The 13226-nt window shown below is 43.5% G+C and overlaps 1 protein-coding gene across 7 annotated transcripts in view; it reads right to left on the minus strand.

Annotated features, from left to right (window-relative positions):
* The window catches only part of PLCB4 (phospholipase C beta 4), a 400742-nt gene that overhangs the window by 59770 nt on the left and 327746 nt on the right, over nt 1-13226 (minus strand). For all 7 annotated transcript variants that reach the window (XM_069768811.1, XM_069768812.1, XM_069768808.1 and 4 more), the window contains 5 exons: nt 8933-9017; nt 5216-5340; nt 3130-3181; nt 1813-1915; nt 46-210 (listed from right to left, as the gene is read on the minus strand). In XM_069768811.1, coding sequence (XP_069624912.1) covers nt 46-210; nt 1813-1915; nt 3130-3181; nt 5216-5340; nt 8933-9017 — 530 coding nt within the window. The remainder of the gene's footprint in view (nt 1-45; nt 211-1812; nt 1916-3129; nt 3182-5215; nt 5341-8932; nt 9018-13226) is intronic.

Raw genomic sequence — 13226 nt, forward strand, 5'->3', positions numbered from 1 at the left:
CTTACACGTTTACTTTACAGATTTATTATTGGAATCAGCTCCCACCTTTCGAAATACAAACGCCTCCTCATTATACACCGGGTTCAGTCCATTGTTCATGACCATACGAGTCCGGAACTCTTTTCTTATGGTGTCCGTTGGCAACCCATACATATCCACCTCAACATACGTCCCAATTTTTTTGTCTGAGAGGAACTGTCCAGATATAACCTGTGGTGAGATACAAAACTCTCAGTCACCCTGGGTAAATGGTCGGAATTTTGGTAACACCGCAATAAATCAAATATAAAAATCCCAAACTATATTTACATTATTATGTTTCAGTATGACTTTATAGAGACATTAGGCCATCTCAATACCTGGAACATGAGGGATGACTTAAAGGGCTCATCTGGCTAAAACAAGTCATCTATCGACAGGATAGGTGATACCTTACTGACTGGTGGGGGTTTGACCACTGAGTCCCACACTAAGGCCGGGATCACACATACGCGAGATACGGCCGAGTCTCGCAGGTGAAAACCCAGCTCTGGCGCCCGCACTCCGGAGCGGAGTGTGCAGCTCCATGTATTGCTGTGCGGCCGCACGCTCCGCTCCGGAGTGCCGGCGCCAGAGCTGGGTTTTCACCTGCGAGACTCGGCCGTATCTCGCGTATGTGTGATCCCGGCCTAATAAGCACAAGGAGGCACTTTCCTCCGCCCCCCATTAGAAGTAGTCGTGCACATGCTCAACCACCACTCCATTATTCCTGTAAGGGTCTGTCAAGCTTTTTTCGACAGCCCCATGGAGAATGAATGGAGTGGTCGTCACTCATATGACGTGACTCTCTGTTTTGTAACCGGGAAAAGTTCCCATCAGAGATAAAAATTCCCACTAATAACTCACTGTCTCTGTACCTAAAGCTTTGAGATATGGACAGGTGTTTAGTAGGATCTTTACATCATAAAGCTTCTGAAAGAGGTGGACAAGTTTGGAAAACCCAGTTTTATATCCCCAACTATGGAATAGGAGATCCATAGTGAACAGAGAGGGCGTTTGTGCAATATCCTCATTTCTCGGCCACAGGGAAGAGCAATTACTAAGAATGCTTTGTGGTCTAGAGAACGGACCACACTACAGATCTGCCCGCAATGGACCATTACTTACGGTACATACGTGTGTATTTCTTTTCCAACTTAAAAAAAAACCATACCAAATAATTTCCTGCATCTCAACCTAATGGACAAATGTTGGCAAAATTTGAGAAGAGTAGTATACAAAGGTTTGTCGGAGAGGAACCAATTTTTTTCTTAGAAAGTCCCAGGCTAATGACTCAATGATCCTTTCCCATACATCTGGATCCTATAGACCAGGAACATCAACCTGATTAAAAATGTGTAAATCTGGATCACTCTAAGGCTACTTTCACACAAGCGTTTTTTGCAATACGTCGTTGTTTGCAAGATGCGTTTTTGCCCCATAGATTAACATTAGCGACGCATTGACACACGTCGCAACCGTCGTGCGACGGTTGCGCAGTGTTGTGGCGGACCGCCGGGAGCAAAAAACGTTACATGTAACGTTTTTTGCTGCCGACGGACCGCTTTTTCCGACCACGCATGCGCGGCCGGAACTCCGCCCCCACCTCCCCGCACCTTACAATGGGGCAGCGGATGCGCAGGAAAAATGCATCCACTGCCTCCGTTGTGCGGTGCATTCACTGCTAGCGTCGGAACCTCGGCCCGACGCACTGTGACGGGCCGAGTCCGACGCTAGTGTGAAAGTAGCCTAACACCACTAGATTTCCTTTTCATGGCAACATCAATTGTATACCTGAACAGAGCAGGTAGCTGCAATCACTCCATCCACTGGAGTCTCAGAGAATGGGTCAAATGTCCTGTCTGGGCGTCTCATGAAGTCTGGTTTCAGTAGGAACCTGATGAACGGCAATAAAATATTTAGAAATCTCGAAATACAAACTAATATTCATAAAAAAAAATTGATAATTGCTATATATTTACAACCACTGTTCAAAAAAGTCAAAATTAGATCCACCTACAACAAAGACTGTTACTCTACGCATACAGGAACAGTCAAACAAATCATTAAAGGAAATCTGTCAGCAGGTTTGTGCTATATCATCTGACAGCAACATGATGAAGGGACAGAAACCCCGATTCTGCTGCACTTATTTTACTGGGTGCAGCAGTTGTGATAGAATTCCTGTTTTCTCTGCTGCAGATTTAGCAGAGCTCTGAATGTTGAGCTGTGTATAACCCCACTGACACCACTGATTAACAGATTTCTGTGTAAATTGCATATTTTAGGTTGACCAAGAGGTACGAGACACATAATCCTCTAGTGATAATTTCCTGCTGATAAAACACTGATTTTATTGAAACAGCTGCACACAGCCCAGTATGTGACACATCACTGGAATCAGAGTCTCTACCCCTAAATCATGGTGTTCTCGAATTACTTAGCAAACCACTGACAGTTCAATTTATAATGTACTTGTTGTTTCAGGTACATTTTCCAAATATGATGCTTTGTGCATAAAAGAGGAATAACACTATGTCTGCCCATTTTACAACTGGTATCCTGCATTATTCTACAGTTTTCCCCTGCGTGGGTTTTATGTCAAATGTTCAGTTCTCTAGGAGCTAGTGGATGACAAGCTACTTTGGTGTCTCCCATACACAGTACACACCGTAAAATGAGGGATTCCTTCTCTTCTTTCTCTGTAGCACACACAGAAGCAATAGCAGCATGGAAGACATTATACAGCAGTACTGACCAATGTGGCTGTGAATCCAGCATCATGATCTGCATATGTCTACCTGGCCTCTCACTTTGCTGATTGCTTCTAATGCTTTCTCCCCTTTTCCCTCTCCATAGACTTCAACTCATTATGTAACCGGACACGTCACTGTGTGAGTAGTCCGAGTAAGACAGAATTTGAGATGTTTTTTCCAAATGGATGGTGAGTTCAGGAGATGGGGAAGAAGTGGTAATAAGGGGAGAAAATAGCATATTTCGCTGATAAGATATATTTCTAGGTTTCTTATATTCACTTGTACTATTGATTTAGGCAACGATCCTTGACCACTAAACCAAAAGATTAATTATGTACAATGTGCGATAACTTACCCACAGGATCCGTTGTATTCAAACTTCCCCTGGTTCAGCTGCATTGCCAGATCTATCGAGAGAAACATGTTACTACTTCATCATACATAACCTATCAGTTCATGCACTTACAATAGACCATAGCTGGTCGGTCACACCGGCTCATATGATTGATAAGAAGCGATGCGGTTGTCATTGGGTGACAAGTCTATGAGCAATGATGTATGGGTGTATTGATACTCCAAAATGACCTCAAAGTCAACATGGAAACCCAATGGCACACATATCGGCATAAGTCCATTTCACCCAACTACTGATATCACCATAGTCCCATAGTGATTTAAGCCAGAAGCAGCCATGGGAGATCTGGGCATTGTGGACATCAGGTGGGTGGTAAAATGTGAATATATTAGGATTGTGGAGAAAGCTGCCATTGTCTTGGGATGTTTTACACATATTCTACAAAGGCTTTTTTTTAAAAAGAGCCTGTCTTCTCCTTAGAAAACTCTATTTACCTGCAGATATCAGGTTAAAAATGAATGTATTTCCTCCCGGGAGCCACTGGCTTTCAGTTAGGTCTACAGCACCGCTCGCTATAATGTGAGCTGCAGTTGTAAGCGCGCTCTTTTACTTTGATTAACCTGATCCCAGTAAACGGATGCGCTGCAGAGCAAGATGTCAATCAAGTGTCGGGATGTGGTTTCTGCTGCCTGCTACTCACAGTATAGATTTCAGTGACTGTAATCCCTCCTGGCACCGCCCCGTGACTCAAAGCTGGCAACTCCTGAGAGGAACTTAGCTCCTTTTCTTCTGGTAACCGCACTTTTAGTAAGGCAACAAGGGAGGAGTATTATGCTATTTATGTGCAGACTAACCATAGATCTGCAGGTACATAGTTTCCCAAGGTGACAGGTTCCTTTTAAGAACTGGGAAGATTACCACAGTAACATTCCTTTCCCTCAGTCACAGAGACGATGGCTATAAAGCTTCCCACCCTCAGCTCTCAACACATGCAGCAAACACCGGGGGCTCTAGTTTGGCAATAGCTGTAGATCCATAGAGTTTGAGACCTTTGGCTCTACAACTCTCCTATAATGAAAGTGTCGCACTTTCTGCTCTATGTTTCCACCACGTTTTACATCTCATTTTATGAGTCAGACCTCATTCAGTTGCCTGATTTTCGGATACGGCTGCTATCTGAGGTTTTTACTTGTGATAGTCTATTGGGCCATTCATATGTCTGTGATATATTACAGACTGAGTGGTCTGTGGAAAATTGAGGGGAAATGTCAGATTTTGATCTGAGGGTCCATGGGTCTGTGAAAAAAAAAAATCGGACATTCGAGTGCGGTCCTATTTTCACGGACTGTCGGAATGGAGAAACTATCTGATCAAAATCATCAGACCGATTTTGTCCTACATGTGAATGAGCCCTAAAGGTTACAACATTTTGCATGACATATAGTATATCGTGGTCTTCTTTCTGATTAAAACCAAGACAACGCTGACGATTTCTCTAGGAATTATGATTGAGGAGCTTTCTGACATGGCGTCATGCTTTGTGTCCATTCCTCAAAGGAATCAAAGTGCCTCCAAGATGACTATGGACCTGCTGCCATTCTTCATCTACCTCCGTCATTTACAATCCTCTAGGACAATTCTGTAGGAAGATTATTGGCAGCGAGCAGGGTCCTAGACACATTGATTAGATTCTCCATGGGGTCAGCTGCTTTTTTTGTTAAACCTTTTTGGCAAACCCAAATATCAGGAGACAGTCGGGATCAGATAATACACAAATACTATTTTTCTCTGTATCTCCGCATCACAGCAAATTAGAATTCTTCGCATTTTCCACAACACATTATTCCAGTCCTCATTAATGCCGCATCACTTGTACATTGGCTAATTACCATGCAGAACACACGGCATTTCTATATATACCCCGACTGCTCGCTGACTCCATTACTTGTCAGTAAACATCTTAATATCATTTCAGCCAATTCCATTTCCAATATAAAAAGCCAAAGGCGTTTTTGTAGCATCTGTTTTGGAAGTTAGAAAGCAAAGGCCTCCTCGGCTTTCGGCTTGGCTGGGCGTCACAACCTACCTGGGGTCTGATAGTTCAGAGAGACCATCTGGCAGCCGGCGTTCCAGAAAATCTGAGGCATATAATTACTGGAATCCACTCGCCCACCCTTGGGGTAGATTCGGCTCATCTGCCGTTTGTTATAGCTATGAATATTGTTAAGGAAAAACCAAACTGTAATATTCCCCACCAGACTACGTTTGTTGGAATGTTACAATTATTTATTTTGCTTGCTTATATAGCGCCTTCATATTCCACAGCGCTGTTCAGATAATATCGCTGTCCCCATCGGGGCTCACAATCTAGATCCCCTATCAGTAAGTGTTTGGATTGTGAAAGGAAACTGGAGAACCTGCAGGAAACCCACACAAACACGGGGAGAACATACAAACTCCGCGCAGATGTTGTCCTTGGTGGGATTTGAACCCAGGACCCCAATGCTACAAAGCATCAGTGCTAACCACTGAGCCACCGTGCTACCTCAATGTGGCAAATTCTTATCACATAGTACAAATAGTACAGTAAGGCTGGTTTCACATTTGCGTTTAAAAACGCAGCGTTTTAAATGCAAACGCATTTGGTGAAAAAACGCGTTTAAACGCTACGTTTTTTTTTAGACGCAAGCGTTTTTGCATGTTTTAATGCAAACGCGGCGTTTTGACGTGTTTATATGCGTTTTTTCCTGCGTTTGCGTTTTAGAAACGCATGATGAGAAGTGTGTGACAGCTGCCAATCATCAAAATCATCAAGAAAACCCACTAGAAATAGCAAGGGTTAGGGTTAGGATCCCTAGTAACCCTAGGGATCCTAACCCTAACCCTAAGGGATCCTAACCCTAACCCAAACCCTAAGGGATCCTAACCCTAACGGATCCTAACCCTAACCCAATCCCAAACCCTAAGGAATCCTAACCCTAAGGGATCCTAACCCTAACCCTAACCCAAAACCAAACGCTAAGGGATCCTAACCCTAACCCAAACTCTAAGGGATCCTAACCCTAACCTTAACCCTAACCCTAAGGGATCCTAACCCTAACCCTAAGGGTTAGGGTCAGGATCCCTTAGGGTTTGGGTTAGGGTTAGGATCCCTTAGGGTTAGGGTCAGGATCCCTTGGGGTTTGGGTTAGGATCCCTTAGGGTTAGGGTTTGGGTTAGGATACCTTAGGGTTTGGGTTAGGGTTAGGATCTCTAGGGTTAGGGTTGGCTTATCAGTGTGTTTTCTTGTGTTTTTCTATTAAAATGCATGCAACCGCATGTGCTTAAAAACGCATGCGTTTACATAGACATAAATACTTTTTTTGCCGCGAAAAAACGCATGCTTTTTTTTGCGGCAAAAAAAACGCTGCTAGAAATTACTACATGTTGCATTTCTGCAACAAAACGCATGCATAGAAACGACGCATGCGTCGTCAAAACGCGGCAAAACGCACGCAAAAAAAATGCATGCGTTTTTAATGTCAAGTATAGAGAAAAAAACGCATGCTTTTTTTTGCGTTTTTTAGCGCTAAAACGCAAAGAAAAAACGCAAATGTGAAACCAGCCTAATAAAGCGTGTAATGTACTTAGGCTATGTGCACATGGTGAGTATTGGCAGCCGATCTTTCTGTAGCACAAACCAGAGTGCTAGCAGTAAAAAAATATGAGCGGTTTTGTCGCATTTTTACAAGCGTTTTGACCTGCGTTTTTTCCCCTTTCATTTCCATTTGTGAAAAACGCTGCAAAAATGCTGAAAGAAGTGACATGCAGCAGATCTGAAAAAATGATTTGTTGGAAGGAAATACCAATAAAGACTGGAAGGAGTAGGCAGCTCTCCACAGTGGTCTGTAGATCTCTGGAGATTGGATCAACGCCATTGCTCAGGTGGGAAGACAAGTAAATGAAGTAGCCATAGATCCAGCTATGCGGAAAAGAAAAAATAAACAGCATGTGGTTTCGGAAATGTCATTCACTTTGCTGGTACTGTAAAACGAAGCACTTCAAGGTACAAATGTGCGGGGAAAAAAGTGCCAAAAATTGTGATCAAGCCCTTAGTCAGAACTCTACTATGGCCCATTGCCAGCACTGCTTGCTTACGGTCTGCTTTGGGCCCATGTATGGAACGTACAACACACGGATGGCATCAGAAGACGCTTTGTAAGTTATTTATTTATCCACTGATGACATTGATGGTAAAAACGGACACACAGACCGTACACTGATGACACGTGTGTTTAACGATGTGAATGAGGCCTTTCTGAAATTGCCCGGTTGTCGGACCTCCCCACTGGACTGTGTGGCTCAGGTGAAACATATCATTCCTTGCTACATCTCTGCATTTACCTGGGGAAGGTTACAATGCCCATATGTAAAGGCCTTTTCCCCCTGCAGGCGACGACCATCCCCCCATAGTATGTTTGTGCACGCATTTGTGGGTACTTTTATGTTTCTAGAATGTATTGGGTTTTTACATTAATTCTCCTTGCTATTAACATTCTTCATCCTTAATATTACTCTAAACTTCATTCTAATCCTCTGACATCTTGTGAGACGTGTAGATGTGGATCTAAGTGCTTAGCAATAATGGTACAAATCCTTAGAGCACCTGATTCTGATGCCTCTCTGCTCCCCAGCCCCTCTTTTTCCAGTGTAAGGGTTCGTTCTCATGACCGAATTTTCACTCCAAGTGGTATCCGTGAAAAAAACGGACAGCTCTAAGCAATGTTACTCAATTGGGCTGTGCAGCAGATGAGCGCTTTTTTTTTCACCGACTGAATCTACGTGTGAAAATAATCACAGCAAGCATCAGTTTATTCCATAAATCGGACGAGACTCGCCCATTCCAGTCAATCGCCCATTCAAAGCCACTTTTCTGGACGAAACTAACTGATTTTTTTACATGTTCTTGTGAAACTACCAGGAGTGGTGACAGTGGGGAGCGGATTGTACACATAAATGCAGTGGAGAGGGAAGAAAGTATCTCAGGAAGGGCACAGAATGCAGGCTATAGACAAGTAGAAAACCACATAGAGAGGAATAAGAGAAGTATTGGAGCTGTGCTGATACATTAACGCAAAGTAAAGACAGCAGCAGCACCCTGGACATACACAGACCTCACATCCAGCCTGTATTACAGGGAGAGACACTCCGCATAGGAAAAAACGGCTGAAACGTATCAGGCTGTAACTTTCATGTCAGGGGTCAGAAAATGAATATGTCAAAGATGTCCTTAGTAGTGATGATGAGCGAAAATGCTCGTTACTCGGGTTTCTCCAAGCATGATTGGGCGGTCTCCGAGTATTTATGGCGTGCTCGGAGATTTAGTTTATGTCGATGCAGCTGCATAATTTGTGGCTGCTATACAGCCTGAATACATGCGGGGGTTGCCTGTTTGTTAAGCAATCCCCACATGTATTCAAGCTGTTTAGCAGCCGCAAATCATGCAGCTGCGTCACATAAACGAAATCTCCGAGCACTCACAGATACTCGGAGACCACCAGAGCGTGCTCGGAGAAACCTGAGTAACGAGCACACTCGCTCATCACTAGTCTTTAGCCTTTAAGGTGAAAAAATTCAACCTCCTTGTTCTTACCATGATTCCTCCATATCTCACATACTACCAGCATTTGGCCAGGATTTACTTACATACATTTTTTTATTCATAAGTGATGATTTCAAAGGGGTTTTCTGTCCTAAGATATTTTTAGATGATTAATGCTACCCCGGTGGGCGTCTGGGTTTTACAAAGAAACTGTAAGGATACTTTACAAACTCAATAGCATGGGTCTTCAGATACCCCAACCCCACCGATTCATTGAAGGACGACATGTTGAAATGAATGTTCCGTTCTAAAGAAGGAAGAGAGGAGAAAGTAGCATTAGTATGGTCAGGTTATTCTCCACTATTGTATCTGTTATTGGCATTCACGTCTCTACATACCGACATGGGTTATATGAAGGCAGCAATCACATGAGGAAGCAAAGGGCATCATTTCCAGAACAATGGCACTTGCAGGAAAGGTAAAGCCCTCGGAACGTGATCTGTTAATCCTTATTTATTGATAGTAAATGTAACCAGATGGCTCCTGTACGGTGCACTGTGCTACCAGCCTGTACTCAGGATCTAACTTTAATCACATATCTTGCAGAAGATGTTTTTTTGGACCAACCTCTTACGTTGTTTTAATGCAAAAAAAATATTTATTTGTATCATATAATAGATAGATATAAGAAGAACAGGTTTTAGTCAGGATGTATCTCTTTTAGTCTTTATTTCTTCCAATATTATTATATTTGAAACCAGAGGCACAACTTAGCCTGTATAGTGACAGCCATCCTCTCTCGCTGTTATAAAGCTCCCTCTGGTGGACGAATGAGTAAACACAATCATTACAATGTGCGCATTCCGGGGAGATTTATTAAGAGCAGTGTACATTATACCATTCATAATAAAGCGCACAGTGGTGATATGAGGCGGATTTACAGGAGGTACATGCTTCTTACTAAATTAGGCCCATTGCATGCAGTGAGGAGGATAGAAACACAAATCTACGTCATCCATAGGCTGTGGTATAACTGGACTATAGTTTAGGCGACTTTCTGGCATAAGCTGAAGTAAAGATGTCAGCCTGTGTGGCTCAAACCCCTTCCGATAAGCTCTGCTCCATTTGTGGAAAAATGTAAAAAGTTACAATTTATGGCATACGAATGGTGCGCACTAGAGCGTGCAGGTTTTTACTCCAGTTTCTGCCACAAATCCATTACTAACTGTTTATCTCCGTTTATGGGGAATTTTAACCTTCGTCAGGCTGCATTATTTTACAACGTTAACAGGCTGCAGAGGTACAATTGTACCTTCATATATATTTTATTGAAATTTGGCCAATATATTCTGGACCAACACTGCAGAGATGTCACGAAATTTCAGCCCTCTACGGCTTTTCGGAAAAAAAAAAGTTATTGCAATTTTAAAACGGAATAGTTACAATTGTACCTACTCAGCCGACAGCTCATCAGGCTTTAATTAAAATGTTACCATTGCTATAGAATGTTTTAACCCCTTCCCGACCTGTGACACAGCGAATGCGTCATGAAAGTCGGTGCCAATCCGACCTGTGATGCATATGCTGTGTCACAGAATGATCGCGTCCCTGCAGATCCGGTGAAAGGGTTAACTCAAATTTCACCCGATCTGCAGGGACAGAGGGAGTGGTACTTCAGCCCGGGGAGGGGGGCTTCACCCCCTCGTGGCCACAATCGCTCTGATTGGCTATTGAAAATGATGTTTCACTTTCACTTTCAATCAGTGCAATCGTAATATTTCATCAATGAAAATTGGTGAAACATTACAATCCAGTCATGGCCGATGCTGCAATATCATCGGCCATGGCTGGAGACTGATCTGCCCTGCACCGCCACCGATCCGCCGGCCCGTCCTCCGTCCTGTGCTCCACTCCCCTCCGTCCTCCTGTCCGCTCCCCCCCGCAGTCCGATCTCACCCCCCGCTGTCTGATCCCACCCCCGCATACTTACAGACCTCCGGTGTCCGTCCGTCTTCTGCATGGGCGCCGCCATCTTCCAAAATGGCGGGCGCATGCGCAGTGCGCCCGCCGAATCTGCCGTCCGGCAGATTCATTCCAGGTACATTTTGATCAATGTTCTATTACAGCGATCAAAATAAAAAAAATAATAAATAAACCCCCCCCTTTATCACCCCCATAGGTAGGGATAATAAAATAAAGAAAATATATTTCCATTTATTTTTCCACTAGGGTTAGGGTTAGAACTAGGATTAGGGTTAGAACTAGGGTTAGGGTTAGAACTAGGGTTAGGGTTGCAATTAGGGTTAGGGTTAGAATTAGGGTTAGAATTAGGCTATGTGCACACGGCGTGGATTTGGCTGTGGATCCGCAGCGGATTGGCCGCTGCGGATTCGTACCAGTTTTCCATCACATTTACAGTACCATGTAAACGTATGGAACACCAAATCCGCTGTGCCCATGGTGCGGAAAATACCGCACGGAAAAGCTGCTTGTATTTTCCGCAGCATGTCAATTCTTTGTGCGGATTCCGCAGCGTTTTACACCTGTTCCTCAATAGGAATCTGCAGGTGAAATCCACACAAAATACACTGGAAATCCACGGTAAATCCACAGGTAAAACGCAGTGCGTTTTACTTGCAGATTTTTCAAAAACTGTGCGGAAAAATCCTCACACGAACCCGCAACGTGGGCACATAGCCTTAGGGTTAGGGTTGGAGTTAGGGTTGAAATTAGGGTTAGGTTTGGAAGTAGGGTTAAGATTAGGGTTAGGGGTGTGTTGGGGTTAGGGATAGGCTTGTGGTTAGAGTTATGGTTGGGATTAGGGTTAGGGGTGTGTTGGGATTAGGGTTAGGGGTGTGTTGGGGTTAGGGTTGGGATTAGGGTTAGGGATGTGTTGGGGTTAGGGTTGGGATTAGGGTTAGGGATGTGTTGGGGTTAGGGTTGTGGTTAGGGGTGTGTTGGAATTAGGGTTGTGATTAGGGTTATGGCTAGAGTTGGGATTAGGGTAGGGGTGTGTTGGGGATATTGTTGGAGTTAGAATTGAGGTGTTTCCACTGTTTAGGCACATCAGGGGTCTCCAAACGTGACATGGCGCCATCATTGATTCCAGCCAATCTTGCGTTCAAAAAGTCAAATGGTGCTCCCTCCCTTCTGAACCCCGACATGTGCCCAAACAGTGGTTAACCCAACCATATGGGGCATAAGCGTACTCAGGAAAAATTGCACAACAACTTTGGGGGTCTAATTTCTCCTGTTACGCTTGGGAAAATAACAAAATGGGGGCTACAAAATTATTTTTGCGTGAAAAAAATGATTTTTTATTTTCATGGCTCTGTGTTATAAATTTCTGTGAAGCACTTGGGGGTTCAAAGTGCTCACCACACATCTAGATAAGTTCCTTAGAGGGTCTAATTTCCAATATGGAGTCACTTGTGGGGGGTTTCTACTGCTAAGGCACATCAGGGGCTCTCCAAACGCAACGTGACCCCCGCAGACCATTCCATCAAAGTCTGCATTTCAAAACGTCACTACTTCCCTTCCGAGCCCTGACGTGTGTCCAAACAGTGGTTTATCCCCACATATGGAGTATCAGCGTACTCAGGACAAACTGGACAACGACTTTTGGGGTCCAATTTCTCCTGTTACCTTTGTGAAAATAAAAAATTGTGGGCTAAAAAATAATTTTTGAGGAAAGAAAAATGATTTTTTATTTTTTATTTTCACTGCTCTACGTTATAAACTTCTGTGAAGCACTTGGGGGTTCAAAGTTCTCATCGCACATCTAGATTAGTTCCTTGGGGGGTCTAGTTTCCAAAATGGAGTCACCTGTGGGGGAGCTCCAATGTTTAAGCACACAGGGGCTCTCCAAACGTGTTATGGTGTCTGCTAACGATTGCAGATAATTTTTCATTCAAAAAGTCAAATGGCGCTCCTTTCCTTCCAAGCCCTGCCGTTTGTCCAAACAGTGGTTTACCCCCATATGTGAGGTATCGCTGTACTCAGGAGAAATTGCCCAACAAATTTTAGGATCTATTTTATCCTGTTGCCAATGTAAAAATGAAAAAATTCAGGCTAAAATAATTTTTTTTGTGAAAAAAAAGTACTTTTTCATTTTTACGGATCAATTTGTGAAGCACCTGAGGGTTTAAAGTGCTCACTAGGCATCTAGATAAGCTCCTTGGGGGGTCTAGTTTCCAAAATGTGGTCACTTGTGGGGGAGCTCCAATGTTTAGGCACACAGGGGCTCTCCAAACGCGACATGGTGTCTGCTAACGATTGGAGCTAATTTTTCATTCAAAAGTCAAATGGCGCTCCTTCCCTTCCGAGCCTTGCCGTGTGCCCAAACAGTGGTTTACCCCACATGTGAGGTATCTGTGTACTCAGGAGAAATTGTACAATAACCATGTGAAAATGAAAAAATTGAGGCTAAAATAATTTTTTTGTGAAAAAAAGTACTTTTTTCATTTTTACAGATCAATTTATGAAGCACCTGAGGGTTCAATGTGCTCACTATGCA

The sequence above is a fragment of the Ranitomeya imitator genome, chromosome 5 (assembly GCF_032444005.1).
Source record: "Ranitomeya imitator isolate aRanImi1 chromosome 5, aRanImi1.pri, whole genome shotgun sequence".
NCBI classification, from domain to species: Eukaryota; Metazoa; Chordata; class Amphibia; order Anura; family Dendrobatidae; genus Ranitomeya; species Ranitomeya imitator.